This window comes from Dysidea avara, chromosome 2, assembly GCF_963678975.1.
Source record: "Dysidea avara chromosome 2, odDysAvar1.4, whole genome shotgun sequence".
NCBI classification, from domain to species: Eukaryota; Metazoa; Porifera; class Demospongiae; order Dictyoceratida; family Dysideidae; genus Dysidea; species Dysidea avara.
Genome location: NC_089273.1, coordinates 33,529,093 through 33,549,283, shown reverse-complemented (window position 1 = coordinate 33,549,283; position 20,191 = coordinate 33,529,093). Strand labels below are relative to the sequence as shown.

Here is a 20,191-nt window from a genome sequence, read left to right as displayed (position 1 = left end):
GTGGTAGAACGCCTGACTAGCGTGCAAGAGGTCGTGGGTTCAAATCCACGTGTTGACAGATTTTTTTCTTTCTACTTAGTACCTTTTTGTGAACACCTTTTTAAAACACGGCTTTTAGCTCATCATATCTTGGCATGCAAAGCACGTATCGAGGCGGGACTTCAGCGAAATTAAACGCCCATCATCTGGCAACTCGAGTGTTGTTGTAGCAAATCAATACGTGCTTTACATACGTTTCAAATAGTGTTGTACAGTACAATGCCAAAGCTCAAGCGATCAACTTCTTCACTCCGCGCGTCTCAGGCAAAGAGACGCAAACGAATTCAACGACAAGACAGGAATAAACGATGGCAAGCACAACTACGAGACACAGCTGCCCGAAGAGAAGCCCGTCTAGACCCGGTAACAAGAAATGAAGAACAACTACGAGACACAGCTGCTCGAAGAGAAGCCCGTCTAGACCCGGTAACAAGAAATGAAGAACAACTACGAGACACAGCTGCTCGAAGAGAAGCCCGTCTAGATCCGGTAACGAGAAGTGAAGAACAGCAACGAGACACAGCTGCTCGAAGTGAAGCCCGTCTAGACCCGGTAACGAGAAGCGAAGAACAGCAAAAAGATGCAGCTGCTCGAAGAGATACCCGCCTAGAGCCAACTACAAGGAGGGAGGAGCGACAGCACGACCAACCACAGCACCAGCTGGCAAGAGCTGATCCACTATACCGTGCACAAGAGCAGCAGATGGAGAACACAGAAAGACATCAGGTACATGCAAGCACACACCCTAGCTTTAGAGGCCTTAATTACCAGCCACACAATTTCTTTAGCACAACTGATGTAGGCACACTTAACATAGAATGTTCACATTGTGATGCATTAAAGTTTCCTGGGGAAACCGAGTCCCTTTGTTGTTCAAAAGGTAATGTCCAACTAGAGCCATTCCCTCAACCACAGCCGTTCTTACTGCACCTGTATGAGGGTACAGATAGTGATGGTAAACATTTTCTAAACAACATACGTAAATATAATTGTGCATTCCAAATGACCAGCTTTGGTTGTAATGAGATAGCTTTCCCTGGCTTCAACCCCTCCTTTAAAATACAGGGTCAGGTATACCATCGTATTGGTAGCATGGTTCCCTCAACAGGTGAGTCCCCAAAATTTTGTCAAATTTATTTCATTGACAATCAGGAATCTCAAGTGGCCACTAGGTGTCAAATAGTTAAGAAATATTTGACCAGCAGGATGAGCCAATAAATATTAAAATTGTTATCAATGAAACAAAGAGACCTACAGGTGAGCACTCCAGGAGGTACAATAGTCCCATGTGTGATGAGGTAGGTGTGTTGATGCCTAATGAAAATGCAAACAATAGAGACATAGTGTTGCACTACAGGGATGGTGGCTTGCATAGTATTTCAGAACTGCACAGGGGCTATGATCCACTGCAGTACCCACTGATTTTCTCTCACGGTACTGATGGATGGCACATTAACCTAAAACTAGCTAATAACAAAAAATTAACGGCTTTAGTGTATTACCGCTACCACATCATGGTAAGGCAAAATGTATCTGTGTTGCTTAGGGCTAAGCGACTATTCCAACAGTTCTTGGTAGATGCCTACTGTAAAATTGAAACTGAACGGTTACAATTTCTGAGACGTGAGCAGAAGGCACTCCGTGCTGACTGTTATCAGGATCTACGAGATGCAATCATAGATGGGGATGGGGACCCTAGCAATGTAGGTCGTAGGATTATCCTTCCATCAACATTCACAGGTGGGCCACGCTACATGCATGAGCGCCAACAAGATGCCATGACTTACGTTAGGAAATATGGTCACCCTGATTTGTTTATAACCATGACATGTAATCCCAATTGGCCTGAAATTAAAAATAGTTTGCTTCCAGGTCAGGAGCCCAAGGATCGTCCAGACTTAGTGGCTCGAGTGTTTAGACTAAAGATTAAGAAAATGTTAGAAATGTTAAAAACCGATATGATTTTTGGAAAACCACGGGCTTGGCTGTACTCAGTAGAATGGCAAAAGCGTGGTCTACCACATGCTCATTTCTTGGTGTGGTTAATTCCAGAACACAAGATAACACCTGATAAGATTGATGACATCGTATGTGCTGAAATCCCTGACCTGGCTATTGACCTTGACTTGCACCAGATTGTAATGTCCAACATGGTGCATGGACCCTGTGGTAGCATCAATCCTACGTCTCCTTGCATGGAACATGGCCACTGTAGTAAGAAATACCCAAAACCATTCATATCTGAGACCCAACAAGGTACTGATAGCTACCCAATGTACAGGAGGAGAAATCCTGAAGATGGTGGACAGGTAAGTACCATCACCATGAATGTACGAGGCAGTCGCTGTACTCAGGACATTGACAACAGGTGGGTAGTGCCGTACAACAAGTTTTTGTTGCGAGCTTTAAACTGCCACTGCAATGTTGAATTGTGCATGTCCATCAATTCCATCAAGTACGTACTCAAGTATGTACACAAAGGTTGTGACCAGGCAACATTTGCTCTGCGCTCAAATCAGGTGGATGAGATCTCCGAGTATCAGAATGCTTGCTACATCAGCAGCCACGAAGCTGCCTGGAGGATACTGGAGTTCCCCATCCATGAGAGGTTCCCTACTGTACAGCAACTTGCTGTTCATTTAGAAAATGGCCAGCGAGTTTACTTCACTGAAGACACCGCGAGGGGCCAAGCTTCGGGAGACCCTCCAAAGACCACTTTGACTGAATTTTTCACATTATGTCAAGTTGACAACTTTGCCAAGACATTGTTGTATGTTGATGTTCCAGAGTACTACACATGGAACAACAAGTCTTGGCACAGGAGAAAACAGGGAACACATGTGGCTGGATATCCTGGTGTTAAGCAAGCTCAAGCCTTAGGTAGGGTCTACACCATCAGCCCACGTCAAGGAGAATGCTTTTATCTACGTTTGTTGTTGCATAATGTTAAGGGTCCACAGTCATTTGCTGATCTGAGGACTGTTGATGGTGATCTCTGTAGTTCCTTCCGTGAGGCATGCCTCAAGTTGGATCTTCTTGAAGATGACAATCAGTATCACTTGGCTATGGAGGAGGCGGCAGTCAGCAACTCACCAGCAAGTCTTCGCACCCTCTTTGCAGTGATACTGGCCTGGTGTGAACCATCCAACCCACTGGAGATATATGACAACCACAAGGAAGCAATGGCAGAAGATTTCTTATATCACCAACGTACCCTACACAGAGATGAACACCTGGAGTTTAATGATGACATTTTCAACTTGGCACTCAATGACTTGCAGGAGAAAGTCATTTCCATGGGAAGTAGGCAGCTGTCTGAGTATGGCCTACCTCAGCCACAAAGAGTGGACAATGATAGGTTTGCAAGAGTGTACCGCAGGGAAATAGACTATGACCAAGGGGAACAGCAAGCATACGTAGATCATAATACAGCTTTGCTTACAGCAGACCAGCGTGAAGTGTATGAGTGTTTTTGTTCCATGGTGGATAGGAATGAGGGAGGTATGCTTTTCTTGGATGCTCCAGGTGGAACAGGTAAGACTTTCTTAATCAACCTTATTCTTGCCAAACTTAGATCTGAAGGTAAAATAGCATTAGCCACTGCATCTAGCGGAATAGCTGCCACACTGTTAACTGGAGGTCGCACCTTATATAGTACCTTCAAAATTCCACTTGACTTGAATGCAATGGATATCCCGATGTGTAGCATTAAGAGAGGAACTGCACTCTGCAAAGTCATCCAGGAAGCCAAAGCCATTGTTGTAGATGAGGCTCCAATGACTAACAGACGTGCATTTGAGGCTATGGACCGCACTCTTAGGGATCTGACAGGTAACAGCCAACCAATGGGAGGAATCTGTATGTTGTTGTGTGGTGACTTCAGACAAATCCTCCCAGTTATTCAACGTGGCACCAGAGGTAACATAGTGGATGCCTGTCTGAAGAAGTCACAACTGTGGGACAGTGTGGTTGTTAAACATCTACACACTAACATGAGAGTGTACCTTTGTGGGGACCAAGCAGCTGGACAATTTGCTGACCAGTTGTTAGCCATTGGAGATGGCAAGTTCCCTACTGAGGATGACACTCTTGATGTTGTCCAGCTACCTGAGACCATGGGTACCTTTGTACACGACATTGATGAGTTGGTGTCCAGAGTTTATCCTGGCTTGCTCTCCAACTTCACAAACATCGCTTGGTTATCGGAGCATTGCATTTTGGCTCCTCTTAATAAAACTACCCGCACCATCAACACAACTCTGGTGGAGAAATTGCCTGGTGAGTGCATCCAGTACAAGTCCTTGGACTCTGTGCCAGATGAATCCCATGCAGTTGAGTTTCCAACAGAGTTTTTAAATTCTTTAGAAGTCTCAGGATTACCTCCACACTTACTTTCATTGAAAGTTGGTGCACCAATTATAATTTTACGTTCCTTGGACCCCCCACAAGTCACCAATGGTACTAGGTGCGTGATCACTAAACTTTCTGCCAACAGTATAGAAGCCAAAATTTCCCACGGTAAGCATGCAGGCCATGAAATCATCATCCCTCGCATTCCACTTATTCCTAGCAACTCTACATTGCCTTTTGAATTTAGACGTGTGCAGTTTCCTATTTCTCTTTGCTTTGCAATGACGGTCAACAAAAGCCAGGGCCAAACTTTTAAAGCTGTAGGAGTAGATATGACTGACGAGAGCTTCACACATGGAATGCTTTATGTAGCACTGTCTAGAGTAGGCTCCCCAGATTGTTTGACACTATTAGTTAGGGAGGATCGCAAAACACGTAATGTAGTTTATACTGAAGTTTTTGTTTAAGTAGTTACACCCATCTGCTGGTGCTGGTGCTGGTAGTATTGTGGGTCAGCTCATGTGGATGTGGTAAGGAATGTATCATGGTAAGGAATGTATCATGGTAAGGAATGTATCATGGTAAGGAATGTATCGGCTGTGATGTAATTGTGTTTTCTGTCAGTTGTGACTCGCATGGCAGTGGGTTTATTATATTCTACAGGTGTTCAGACAAGTGGAGTATCCGCCCACCCTCCCAGTGTAATGTTTTAATTAGCGTGATTTCCTAACTATCTCTGTAGGTGGATTCATCAGTAGTTAATGTTGTGCCAACTGGAGTTTTTTGGACAACTTAGTTTTGTGCATACACACACGAGTGGAGTATTTTTGGGTTTTTCCTGGTAGGCAAAAAAAAACAATAATAGGCCTACCAGGTTTTTTCCTGGGGCTGTCTAGGGCTGGACAGTTCCAAATTTATTATTTTTCTTTATTATTAGTTGCTGCTAAGCCCCCACTCCAGTTTGTAGTTACCTAGGTAGTAGTTGGTGTATGTAGTTGTAAGTGTTGTTAAAGTTCAATGACAGTAGCCCACACTTTGTGGTGCACAATCCAGTGTTAATGTTGCATGTGGGTGATAAGGGTAATAGTATGATTTATTGCTGCTTGACATGGATAATGGAGTTGGTAGTATTATTAAAGGATGTGATGATAATCAGCTATTTACCACCTTTGATGGGAGATTGAAGACAACTTTGACTGAGGTTACACTGTGTTTGAACCCATGCAAGCGCATTTGAGGTCATACTTGCTGCTGGAGGACAATTACTAGCACGTGATTAGATCATTTGAATGTCACGTGAATATGATACCCACCTCAAAAATTTTTCTGGCATTATAACCCTGTCTGTAATAAGCTACAGTACAGCCAAGGCCAAGGTACAGCCAAGGCCAAGGTATCAATAACACTACTCTTGGTGGGTCTTCTAACACAAAAACTATGTGCCATGTGACCTTAGTTGTTTGTACCCTACAAAATGCCCATAATTGCACATTTCTGAGCTGTCAGCAAATACATTGTGTTTATTCACACCTCAGAAATATGCTGTAAATTGCATTTATATTGCTGCTCAAGCCCTATCATTCCCAGCCATTAAACAGCCATTTTTCTTTGTTTTGTCTGCACAATGGGATAGAAATAACTGAGCTGGTTTTAAATATTACAGTCAAATCATACATAACCCATACCTGCACGTAGGGCAGGTAACAATGCTAGTATAGTATAATACAATCTTGAGTCTTGACTAAGATGGCTAATAATATAATATAATACAATCTTGAGTCTTGGCTAAGATGGTTGACTTTGAATCCAAGAGATAACACCACAAAATGTACAGGGAAACGGCTGCTTTAATAATTGGCAAATAGTTGTAGTTATAATAGCTGTGCAATACCATCTTAACTAAGTTTGCGTATCATGATATCATAGTTGGGATATCACAATTATATTTTAGGCATTGATACCACACATGGTATGGCTGTCATGAAATAACCAAGCTAATGTGCATATAAAGTTTGGCTTTATCATAATTAATTTTGTACATGAAGATGCAAACTTTGCATCATCAACTATCTATATGCATGTAGTTATATTGCGACACCAAATCTTGGAGTAGAGCATTGCCACTTGCATCAAGACACTAGCTGGTTAATATCAATAGCATTACACAACTCTACTTTGTGACTGCATGAACCTGTGAAAGTAGCCGAGCATGTGGGCACAAACTACATCCAATGGGTATATTGCAATTGTAACTTGTATTATATACATGTTTAAATGGGGGCTGTAAATTGCATGTGGCTATAGTCTGATGGCATAAGATGTTATGAGTCATAGAAGTTCTAACAATATTAAGTGTATATTATAGCACTATTTTTGCAGGCCCGGTTGCATATAATTTTATTTGCTGCACAGGTACTAATAGCAAGACATTACATATATGGTATATGATTTTTGCAATAAAAGTAGATCACAATTGTAAAACTTTTGAATTCAGGAAACTTTATAAATCAGCAACAAAGGAACTTGTTGCATCAAGACACATGTTAGTGTGTCATACAGCCAAGAAAACCAGCACACCACATGTATAAGTATATTAAAAAAAAGATTTTTACACAGCTCCATGGTGCCTTCCCCAAAGCACACCATAATAATGTAATAAAGCTAGGCAGACCACACTTAATTCTCACATTTGATCAAATTTGTTTCAATCAATTCCAAAACTATATAGCTAGCTATGAGTTGTGAGTGCAGTTTTCAGTGCAGTTTCAATGTGCAGGCTAGTGTGGTCTGCCAGTTAGAGCAGACCACATTCCTCAAAATTTGATCAAATTTGCAGCTTCAATTTTTCTTGTGAAAATAGTTTAGAATCAGAATTTAGTCCTTTATGCACACTTTACCAAACTTGCTATATTAAACATAAACCTTTACTCAGATCAATTGCCTCAAGGTGAAGTCACACACCAAATTTGACACTATGTGTCAAGATTATTCATTATACTGGTGGATTTCACTAAGCACAAGCACTCAGTGCATAGCTGTTGTACTAGCAATTATTTGTTTCATGGACATTACCTATTCCTTGTTTACCTTGTCAATAATAGTCTGGTCTGTTACATCACACTTTTGAAAAAATCATGATAGTGGTCCATAGCACCAAACTTGGTACAGTGGCTCCTTTAGGATGCACTAAGTGATTTTAGAAGGGGCATCACCTAGAAGTGACCTGGTACCTTTGGTCTATTAAAAGTTTACCACAAAAATAAAAGCTGTTATAATATTCGTAAAAAAAGGTTTAATCTTCCCGAGGTGCTACTGCATGTAGTGCTTCCATTGCATGGGCAAAGAGTGCAAGGGACAGGAGTTTACTTGTTTACTGCTTAGCAAACTGAATTATTATGCCCTTCCTAGTGAATAGAGGCTCAGCTTTACACAGAAAATGTACGTAGCTTGACACCAGAAAGCAAGATACATGTGTGATTACAGCACTGTCTTTAAAAGGTAGATCTTCTCTAGGAAATGCATAATAATGTAAACAAGCTAGCTCCCCTTACACAGCTCTTTACCCATTCAGCGGAAAGTGTGCATATTTCAAAAACAAATAAAAGTTGATCTTATTGATAAATTCACAGTTCGATTGCAAATTCTGTTAAAGTCTAAACTGTGGTTTTATTCTTCATACCTTTACCATACAATGATAACTGTGCAAACCGCTGCTCAATCCATTACAAAATAATACTTGTATCTTTGGGAAGATTGAACATTATAATAATATATATGACAGTTTTATTTTTGTGGTAAGCTTTTAGTTAATGTGCAAATCCTCACTGTATTAAATCATGCCGCACTACACCTATAAGTATAACTTTCTACCATCGATCAATGCATATAATGGTAGTCCATAATTCAGCCAGTATATACATATGCAGTACATCTGTTTGTAGTTCATATAATGGTAGTGTATAAATGTGATGGAATAATACAACCATTAAACCATAAACTACTGTAGTTGTGAGAATACATCTTCAGCATGTTACAAAGTACTGTACCCATCCTTGCAAGTAAATATCTCTGTACCTCCCATTGTGCTACTATATGTGATTGGGCCTGTGAATATATAGCACATAAAATTAGCTTACTTTGTCACATTTGGTGACATACCCTTTTACATATGGCCACATAAATTTTAGCATTCGTTACACTTTAATTGACTTTATAATAATAATAATAAAAGGTACAGAATAGAGATATTCTATATTTGCACCGAGATATTGATCTGTCATGTGATGGGGTGTGGCTAGTACATACGTGATGAATATATTTCCAGTGATGTTCACTATTTGCCACAGTACTCACTACTTAATTGTTACTGTGCATGTTACCTGTTTTCATCACGTATGTACATACGTACTTTACCACAAGAGAGCTCCCGTCAATAGTCTGTTTATGGTTTGGCAAGCATGGTTTGCAATTGGTGCATGTGACCATTGGATATAGTTATCAGATGTTCAGGTTTACTGTTCCATTTTTAAAGAAATAATTTCTATACATTCCTATTATTACAATACTGTAACTACACATGCGTAGTTGTACAGTTTTGGCTTAAACAATAGTGCACCAACAATCTTCACTGTAACAGGATACAAGAGCATTAGCTATCATCATAAAAGGCTGTTTGTCATGAAGAATAGTGGCAGCATCCAAGTCTGACATTTCTTGACGATAATACCTTGTTCCCAACATCTCTAGGTACACAACGGTGAAGGTGTACTCACCACAGTAACAATATGGTATACTATAGTTTTTATCTTCAAAATCCTTTACAACCCAGGCTTCAATATTCTCTATCACTTTTAATAATGTCTCCATCTTATCAGGATTAAACCAGTAATGAAACATTACTTGATATTCTCTGGTCACATAGGAGGTCTCTATATCAGACTTGAAGTGAGGAATCAATGATAAAAATAAATCATTACCAACCAGAGGTCGTGTTGAATTCATCTGTAATCAAAACAGGTATCTATCATGTATTGAATAAGTTTATTATTTAGTATGACAATATTAAAAATTAAGTATCATGATGGTTACATTTCCTATCACCATGCAGAAGCCAGCCTCACATTACCATCAATACACTTGGCAATATTGTCTGGGAGTACTTTTCAAACAACCAGACATGCTACATGTATCTGCACTTAGGCTAGACTAAACCATTTCAAGCTATAATACACAAATGCAGTATACATATGCATGCACTTGCTGCAGCACAAGCTTTGTAGGGTGAGGAATATCTTCACAGTAGATTTACATAATTTTTTATCTATGTAAATGTTTGACATTGATCAACATCTTGTATAGCCAGACCACTATACTTTTCTTTTGTGCGTTCACAGGACCACAGGAACTTCTTCCACATGCACATACTACAAAAGAAAATGGTCTTGTTGATAAGATTAACACAATTACTGATGCCATTCAACTTCAGACCCAGCCAGCTAGGTTTTAGCTTGTCTTGTGCCAGTCTTGTACCCAGTTTCCTTTGTGTGTGTCTGTGTGTGTCTGTGTGTCTGTGTGTGTGTCTGTGTGTGTGTCTGTGTGTGTGTCTGTGTGTGTGTCTGTGTGTGTGTCTGTGTGTGTGTGTGTCTGTGTGTGTCTGTGTGTGTGTGTGTCTGTGTGTGTGTGTGTCTGTGTGTGTCTGTGTGTGTGTGTGTCTGTGTGTCTGTGTGTGTGTGTGTGTGTCTGTGTCTGTGTGTGTGTGTGTGTGTCTGTGTGTGTGTGTGTGAGTGTGTGCGTCTGTGTGTATCTGTGTGTGTGTAATGGGGGTGAGGGAATTCCATTCCTATGCAAAAGTAAAATAAAATAGCTATATAGGCAATTCAATCGTTGCACTCAAGCATCATCAATGCAACATGCATTATGCGAAACATTAAACTATAATCTCGTGCTCAGCTGCAAACTGTTTTATTTTTCTTTTGCCAGTTCAGGGCGGTGAAGTTATTTTATCCATAAGAATCAGCTAAACAGGCTTGTAGACATGCACTGCTGAGTGAGGTTCCGAAGTCAAACCCCCTCTTGAAAAAAAGGTTCTCAATTCAGCATAAAATTAACTCCAAAATTTTAGTAACAAAATTTGTGTCATTTATGCAGTTTTTAGTGACTAAGATGTCACGGTCACCAAATGAAGTTCTACCAGCCAGTATAATACGTATCTTATATAATAGTCTACGTATTTTTGCTGGGGATGGGGCAAGCCGCCGCTCCCAACCCTCCCCCATAGCTTGTGCTCAATCACAATCCCTGATATAATCCTACATCATAACACACAAAAACTACTTTTTCCGAGACCTTTTTAGGGTTATGAAACCTTTTCATCTAAAGAAGTAGTCCGAGAAGTAAATTAGTCTGGCTAGATTTATAAACTCCACTAGGGGCGAGAGTAGGGGTTACACAATATAGCTAGCTAGACAACATTGAAGAAAGAGGTTACCTTTTGGCCACACAACTTAGCAGATCAGTATTCCTTTCGTCAAGTAAAGCAGCAGTGGCAGTCGGAATATTATCTTGTACTCTAACCTTCGTTCTCTAAATACTTGTCAATTAGTACAGGGGCGTGCGCTTTTATTATACATGTACAGACAACTATACGTAGCTCTGGAGCTACTATAGCTATGCTGCTATGACATATACATTTGCCTGTGTGTGCATGTACAAACATTGTGTTAATAGCCGTATTATATTAGAAATGTGGTTACTGTAACAATGTTGCATTGTAACTTGCATTCATGTTGTTTAGTATACTTTTCTGGAGTCACTTAAAAAAATAGCTACATAATAATTATGACTCTTAACATTAACTGAATGTTTCTTGAAACTTGCTGTCAGGTGTTTTATATAAGTGGAATTTAGTTCAAATGGTAGAGAGTGGAGCTAGAAACTGCATGTGAGATTATCTCAAATCCCAATGACAGTGTTTTACGGCTAGAGCCTCTTCCCTTAATCACTGGCACCAAAATTAAAGTATTTTTGTTCATTTGTTTCATCATAAAAATATATGGGTTTCTCTCTCTCTCATGAGACTATAGCTAGCCTGCAGGCAGGATGATTGGCACAATGGAACAGTTCAGAGGACTGACAAGAAGAGATAATTATATAGATTGATCTTTATTTTTATGCTTAATGGTGGAGTAGCTACGTATATACCAGTGCAGGCATGATTGTACGTAAATCATACACCACATCATATAGCCCCCGGTCTAGGGACCCGCCGATTATGCTTATAATTTTACCTATTATGCTATGCTGCACTGCTCAAAAATTTACCTATTATGCTTAAATATATGCTCATTACTTACCTATTATGCTCAAATTATGCCCAATTATTTATGCTTCAGTTCCCATGCTCTAGTAATAATTTCCAGTTTATGGATAAATAATAAGTGGCTGAAGCACATAACTTACTTGTCAAAATGTATATCACAGAAAAGATCGATATACTCTAATAGAACAGTCAGTTATATGATTGTTCTATTAGAGTATATCGATCTTTTAGTGATAGCTATTTTGATAAGCAAGAATTCATACTATTACACAAATATTCTACCTATTATGCTAGCATTGCTTTCAGACACCTATTATGCTCATAATTATGCCAGCATAATCGGCGGGTCCCTACCCCGGTCCCTTCCTACAAAGCTACTCCTTACAGTAGAATCATATAGCTACATACATTAATTTACATGTATCAGTACTGCTGGCCTGGGCATATAACATTTCTGTATAGTCAGCAGTAAGGGCTGTGTTGATAAGGTCATCCATCTGATAGTATAATGCCATGTGGGATAACCTCGCCTCATGTCTTTATGAACTGTGTACCAAATTAACTTTAAACCTTAAATGCATGATCACAATTTTAAGCTGTGCTGTGGGACATTTAAGGGCTATAGTATAGGGCTCAAGTGAATAGTGGTTTTTACTATTCGAATATTCTTTATTCAGAATTACCGAATATTTGAATATTCTTTTTCAGCATTGGTATGGACAAGATATCAGTAATCTGATATCAATAAACCTGTTTTCAAAGATGTATCTTTAATAGAATCAACATAATTTGATCACTTATGTCATCGATATGTTTATGTAGGATCAAGAATTTCCATGTACTCTACACACTGATGTTATTTATTTCCTTTGAAACAAATATTCAAATACTAGAAATGGTATTCAAATATTCGAATATTCAAATTAAGGCCAGGCAAAGTTGATTGTTAGTTTCCCCATTTCCGCCCGCATGGCTTAATAGAAATGCTACAAAATTTTCATTATATGGCTATTCTCACCGCATGGATTTTCAAATATTCACAATGATTTCATTATTGTAATGGTGGTTTTATTTTATTGTTTTCTTCAAGGTTTTAGCCATAATGAATAATGAATAATGGCCTCCCGCCCGCGTGATATTTTGAAAATCTTGAAATGGGAATCTAACAATCAACTTTGCCTGGCCTAATAGAATAATCATTAGTTTGAGCCCTATATAGTATGTACAAGTTGAGCTGGATCCTGAAAAACAGCTAAAAGTTTAAAGTAGATTTTTTCTCAAAAGAGTAAACATTTCAGCCAACCAGATGATTAATAAAGGTGTCAACAACAGACATGCACAGTTTGGCTCCATTACAAGATCAGGAAAGGAATGTAATGATGTTTATGGCTTCCCCATAGGAAATGCATGGTGAAAATTTTGATTGGCAGTAAATATTACGTCAGACATTTGAACGAAAAATTTTGTAAGATTTTTAGTGGGTTGAGCGGTGTGTGCCAAATTTCAAGCATCCAGGAGTTATTAACTGTTTTTGAGGATCCAGCTCAATACGTACGTACTATAGTTGTGTCCAAATTACGTAGAACTTATAGAAGACATTTTGGCTTCTGTTATGTGTAATGTTGAAAAGAACAAAATGGTGATTAAATATTATACCCTTCTTATTTCACAAACTTTTCGTCCATTCCTTAAACATGACTATATCATGTACAATACACATGATGTGTATACAGGTCTATAGTTGGAAGCCATATAAAGATAAGTGTATGCATGATCGCTGCATTGTTTAAGCATGGATGGCAGTATAGCACACAGTAAGTCAACGTGCTGGAATTTATTTGTAAGTCATAACCACTCCTTTGACCATAATTTAATGAAATGTGAGCCATATGGGTGGTCCCCTAGCTATCTGCCAATCAGCTTTAGAGCCAGTTAAATTATTAAGCTTTTTAAATACATTTACTTAAGCACATTTTAGTCCACCTTAGGCCTTGTGTCGTTCCAATGGTGGTTTAGTTACGTGACAGTGACCACAACAGTTCAGTCTTTATCAAATGAAAATAACCAGGTAGCTACTGGTTCATTTATTTGATGTTGGTATTGGTTGGCAACAATCCTTAAAAGGTTGATCATGAGATTAATATTTGACTGGACTAATCCTGTCTCTCAAGGGGATCTAGCTACATGCAGTTGTACTAGAACTCAGACAGCTGCATAATTGGATTAATGAGACAACTAGCTATAGTTGTACATGCGGTGATTACAAATGGCATGTCTGTCTCCTTGTACAGATATGTACGATAAGCATAATATTTATTTCCATGCATTTCACCCATGTACATGTAGCAGTGTTCCATGCAAATTAAGTAGTGCAGCAATACACTGAATTACAATTGTATGACTAAGTATAGTACTGGCTGTCATGCAGACAGATGAGTCGAGATGACAAAGGATAGACCACAAGACTAGCTGCATGGACTAATCTTTTAGTGGCCATGGTTATGACTGGGCACATGCACAGTGACATTGACTGGCCAAGTTTGATCATAGGGATCACAGGTTAATGCCAACAATGCATCAGTATTAACTTCAAGATAATTATTGCTGCATTAAAATGTTATGGACATGGTGAATGCTCTATTATTAACCTTTAATGCTCTCTAACTGCTCTGTTACAATAGTCAAAAAATTATGTTCATAACTATTATTGCATAATTATTGCTATTGGCTTTTTGTCCACCAAAATTTTTATCAAAAAATAATATCAATTCTTGCATGCAGGTGGTTACATGACTCAAAAATGTGCATGTTCGATATTATAGCTATAAACTTAAAAAAAGAAGTAATTAATGGTGTACCGTATGCAAGGAAATTTTGATGTCAAAAAAATTTGATGAATCGGTTTAATTCGTCAAATGTTTATAAACGCCCTTAAAAGTACAGGTTTTGCCTACAATTTCTTGATTTTCGTCAACATTTTATTCGTCAAATCTGCTGAAGTCTGAATTTATCAAATTTTTTTATGTCTAAATTTCCTTGCATACGGTACGTATCATGTATGCTGTTTGGTGATGATTACAAGATGAGTTGACTTAGTATCATGCATTTTACATTTCCTCTATACGTCCACATGCAACTTATATATTCCCCAGTAGCTACATGACAAGGTGACACCTATGTACATGCATTGATATAGAACAAGGTGAACACCCCAATCCATATTAAACCAGAGGCTGTGTATACATGTATGACTTCATTAATGCGTGCACATGTGATAAAAGCCATGTACATGTCAAAAAGGTTCGTAAAAGCTTGATCACACAGTGATCTGTGAAGATAGAATAGCTAGCATCTGGAGTTAGGACAATAGTAGAGTTAGATAACTGCAATTCAGTATGTGAGACTGTGGAACGTTATTAGAAAAATTCATAATGGAAAATATTCTAGTTAGTAAACATAAATAATATGAAAATAATAATTATACAATAATATACAATAATTATAATGAATACTCTAATGATCTATATAATATAACCTATTACATTATGTTATTGCTGAATCAAGGTTACCAGAAACATTCATTTCATCAGCTAGACTCTTCTGCTGTTGGTTCCACATACGAGCATAGAGGCTATTAGCAGTTAATAGTTCCTCGTGTCCACCTTGCTCAGCTATCCTACCATCCTGTATTACTAAGATCTTGTTGGCATGTATGATGGTTGATAGACGATGGGCAACTATTATAGTCGTACGTCCTTCACACACTTTCATCAGTGAAGTTTGTATGTGCCGTTCTGTTTCAGTGTCCAAAGCTGAAGTAGCTTCATCTAACAGTACCACAGCAGGAGACTTTAAGATGGTCCTGGCTATAGCCACCCTCTGTTTCTCACCTCCACTCAGTTTTAAGCCGCGCTCTCCAACTCGGGTACCATACTTCTGTGGGAAGGTCAGGATTCTCTCGTGCATGTCAGCATATTCAGATGCTTGATAGACCTCCTCATCAGTAGCACCAACCTTTCCATAGCGGATGTTGTACATGATATTGTCATTAAATAGAACTGTATCCTGTGGGACCACACCAATGGATTGACGAAGGCTGGACTGTTTGACATTTCTTATATCCTGACCATCTATCAGTATACAGCCACCTTGGACATCATAAAAGCGAAAGAGGAGTCTTATGATTGTACTCTTTCCTGCTCCAGAGGGCCCAACCAAGGCCAGAGTCTCTCCTGGCTTTACGGTAAAAGTGATGTTTTGTAAAATTGGTTTTTGTGGGGTATAGTGAAAGAAAACATCCTTGAATTCAATTTGGCCTGCAGATATCGTGATTGGCCCAGCATCTGGTGGGTCTTTTATCTCCTGCTCAGCATCAAATAACTCAAACATGTTCTCCATATCAATAAAAGACTGCTGAATCATCCTGTAATATGTACCAAACCAGTTTAGTGGCTGGTAGAGCTGTAAAATGTATGTCGCAAACAACACATAATCTCCAACTCCCAAGATACCTTGTTTAACACGGTAAGCACACAGTAATGAACCTGAAAGGAATCCTATGGTAATGATCACATTCTGGGCAGAATTTAGTATATTTAAACTTGCCAGAGACTTCCATTCACTATCCTGGTAGGCTAAGACAGCTTTGTTTAGTCTGTCTACTTCGTAATCTCCAGCACCATAATATTTCACTGTTTCAAAGTTGAGCAATGAATCAACAGCTTTAGCCTTCATATCATTTTGACGCTCGTTCATGTCACGTCGATATTTTGTCCTCCACTCTGTCACACCAATAGTTGCCAGAAGGTATAGTGCCATTGTCACAAAAACTATGAGCCCAAACCATGCATCAAAGGCAATAATAAAATATACCACAGCAACTCCGATATCAGCAAACGTTGGTATAATATTGAAAATAATATAGTTTAGTAAATTAGTAATACTGCTTGTTCCACGATCCATAACGCTCAGCACTTCACCAGTCTTTCTACCAAGATGCCATCTCAGTGAAAGTGCATGTAAGTGAGCAAATAAATCTACCTGCATTGTACGGCTGGTATATTGTTGTACCTTAATCCACAAGAACACCCGAAGGTTATTCAGTAATCCTATTGAACCCACAGCACCACCTTGTAAAAACCTAAGAAACACGTATATTATAATTAGTTCTACTGGAAATGTTACTTGCTGGTTCTCATTGATCGTCAGAGTAAAGTCTAACCCAACAAATGATTTATTACCAGTAGTTGTACCATAAGATGCACTGGACGACGGAGTTAGTTCATCTACAATTTTCTTGTAGTAGATTGGAACAAGCAAACTCACTCCACGTCCCGCGACAAGAATTAAAAAACAAAGCAACACTAAAACTTGAAGAAATAGCTTACCTCTTGGCCACACAAATGGTAATAACAAACGAATCTTCTTCCAAATATCGCCAAACGTAGATCCTTCACTTTTCATTATAACACCTTGACTCTGTTGGCTGTTTGTGGAAGTAGCAGTGATGTCTGACTCAATTGACTGATTCTGAAAAGAATTCAACAAAACTGAAGTCTCTTTTACGTAACGCTCATGTGTCATGCATGGATGTACAACAGCTCCAGCCAGTAGTATTAACTGAATGGTAATCCTCAGCACAAACAATATCAAATCAGACACGTCTGTGCGGTTAATATGTCTCCACCACCAAAATGGGTTGCTCCATGATATTATCATTAGACACAGTGTTAGACCATTAAGTAGCCAGAACAACATTATTATAATCCTGTGTGGTTTTCCAAATAACGCCCGCCATCTGTCAAAGTAAATCCACCCCGTTGTGAAGCACCAAGTAGTTATTCCTAGTGCGTCAACTACAATTGTTATTCCATACACGTGGTCTCCTTTTAGAAATGACTTCATGAAAATATCAGCGACAAAAGTGCTCGCGTAAAGTAAACATAGCACAATTTCTACAACCAGCCATTTCGCGACTTGCAATCTCAAACCTTTGGGCAGTTTTGGTGGAGAGCTGAGTGTGATGACAGCTAATCCTAACAGTAGGATGATCCCGCCAAGTGATATAGAGGAGACTGTCTCTAGGAAACATCTTGAGAAACCACCAGACTGCCAGGGTACACTGTACGAGTCGCCTGGATAGCAGAAGTGCATTCTTTATTAACTGGTGATAACGACTGTTAAAACGTTGACATCACAGCTCGCCGCCACACCTCAGTCCTTGCTTTCTCAGTCCTAGCTATCTGGAAATTTAACAAACTTTCGCGAGTAAAAATACCTTCGTGAAAATGTAGTGTAATAGCTACACGTATATAGACATTTCGCGAAAGTTTCGTCCCACGAAAATTTCTGCCTAGTTATAAAGTATCTGCTGTGATTAATCTGGCGGCGCCCGACCTAATGCGCCACACTACTGCATGGGGGCAGATCTAGGAGAGGGGCTTTGGGGGCTGAAGCCCCCTTTCGCTTTTAGACTTTACTTGATCACTCAGGCAAACCCTCTGTTGCTGTACTTGAACTAACCTGCCCTCTAGACTCAGAACACAACATTCAATCTGCTAGGTCTAGAAAACAAAACAAGGTTGAGTATCATCAACTACTTGCGGAATTTGATCACATAACTGCAGATCCCAAACTATTATGAAAATTATTGAAATTAGTGTGCTAGGTCACTACCTACCTTTTTCCATTCAGAACATCAAGAATTTTGTTGACTTCGTACAACTTTGTGTAACCACCAAATCTTCCATCCGAAAGATCCTCGAAAATGCTGCTTGCATGTAACTGCTTTTTACATGTTCACTAAAGATTTTCTTGGCCAGGAATTACAGTGATTGATCAACCGAGCACTTAACTTAATTTTAGTCTTGTAAGTATTGTTGTTGTTGTTGTTGTTAGTCTTTTTTTAATTTTATTTTTTACATGTACATACTTCTTGCCGTGCCCACAAGATCTCATTTTGCTTGATCTGACTGTGGTCACACGAGACTGAGGACTAATAATGTATTGTATGCATCATCATGTTACTAATGATGGTTCTCTCTCTTTATGCTGAAGATTATAATTTTGTCTTGGCATAGTTTGAGATCTGGCCCGGAAAAATCCATCTTCAATATAACCATCTATTCAAGGTATTACCACTAGATTTGTGCTAAAGGTTATACTACAATTAAGGGCCCGGGATCAGTATTGCTGAGGTGCACAAGATTAAGATACTGTAGTAAAGTAATCACCTAACTACTCTAATAGAACATTCAGCAGATAATAGTTGGTTCAGCTTCTGCTATGGAATTTTTCCATATCTGCATGTCTGCACTGATAAGACTGTTGTGTTTATATATACAATGAAGTGCATTGGTCTATTTAAAAGGCCTTCATTAATAACTGATTCATCTATACTTATGGCAATGCTGAATTTTGGTATACACATGCCACTGGCAATGCAATTAAATCTCGTATTATTGAATTTCGTTTCAATCACATTCTAACATGTACCTGTTGCTGTGCAATTGTGAGAGGGTGTTGGTTGTCTGAACTTATTAACAAATAGTGCAGAGCTTATAATTTAAGGGAAGTATATAAAATATTTAAATAGGCAAATTCAGTATAAGCATTTGTATATGTAAATGTCTCCCAGTTACAGTATTTTAGCATCTATATTTTTCTGGGGGGATGGACATGCCCCCAGACCCCTCTATAGTTCCAGTATGTTTCACATGAGAGATTAGTACGTTGAGTTAACCTCCTCCCCCCCCCCCCCCCCCCCCCCTGTTTTGTAAATCCTAAATCTGCCCCTGTTGACTGTGAATCAACAATTAAAAATTTTGGCAAATTAATAAATACATAGGCATATGCTGAATAGATTATACTAGAACAGGTATAAACAATATACTAGCTGTCTATGGTCTATCCAAGCTCTCCGGCTTACAATTGGGTCCAGTGTATTGCTACAAGTCAGGGCGAATGCAATGGCACTGAGAGGATCAAGCCATGTGTCTGATCACTTCAAAGCTGTCAGTGTTGTGGTCACCTTAACGTAAATCAATGACTAGCTAATTGACACTTTTTTCACATTATATGAATAAAGTTTACAGCATAGCTAGCTACTACTATCAAGTCGTAGTAGCTATACCCTTCCAGTGTGATGAGCTACATATCTGTAAAATGAACTATCTCAGACACTCTTCATGTGCACGGTCACAACAAATTAACTGCATTACCTGGCCATGGTAGCTATATACTAATGAGATTATGAACTCCTGAACATTATTGATGCATTGCTGATACACCTGCATGAGGCAAGCTTGTGCTACACGGTGGCTAGCTATTGGCACCCTTCACACATGCAGCCAAATGTAGTCCGGCTTACTAAAACACTGCTAGCTATTCAGTAGTGTGCAGCGGAGTGATCATAAATGCACAAAGTTCGGTTGCCTGCATGGATATCAACACAGCCAGCTTCAACTCTTTTGAATAGCTATACAG

General features: G+C 39.1%; 2 protein-coding genes across 2 annotated transcripts; one reads left to right on the top strand and one right to left on the bottom strand.

Annotated features, from left to right (window-relative positions):
• Window positions 1-1,325: 1,325 nt before the first annotated feature.
• On the top strand, window positions 1,326-4,856 carry LOC136248025 (uncharacterized). Its single transcript, XM_066039842.1, has one exon. It carries the CDS (start codon window positions 1,326-1,328, stop codon window positions 4,854-4,856), a length of 3,531 nt encoding a protein of 1,176 aa, XP_065895914.1.
• A 10,259-nt stretch (window positions 4,857-15,115) lies between these two features.
• Window positions 15,116-17,992, bottom strand: LOC136247102 (ATP-binding cassette sub-family B member 6-like). The gene has a single exon (XM_066038720.1). The coding sequence runs from the start codon at window positions 17,858-17,860 to the stop codon at window positions 15,251-15,253; it is 2,610 nt and encodes an 869-aa protein (XP_065894792.1). The 5' UTR covers window positions 17,861-17,992; the 3' UTR covers window positions 15,116-15,250.
• Window positions 17,993-20,191: the final 2,199 nt, after the last annotated feature.

What these genes read in the sequence shown, in the direction of transcription:
- LOC136248025 (XM_066039842.1), top strand. Translation starts at nt 1,326, where the DNA reads ATGTGTGATGAGGTAGGTGTGTTGATGCCTAATGAAAATGCAAACAAT.
- LOC136247102 (XM_066038720.1), bottom strand. Translation starts at nt 17,860, where the DNA reads ATGCACTTCTGCTATCCAGGCGACTCGTACAGTGTACCCTGGCAGTCT.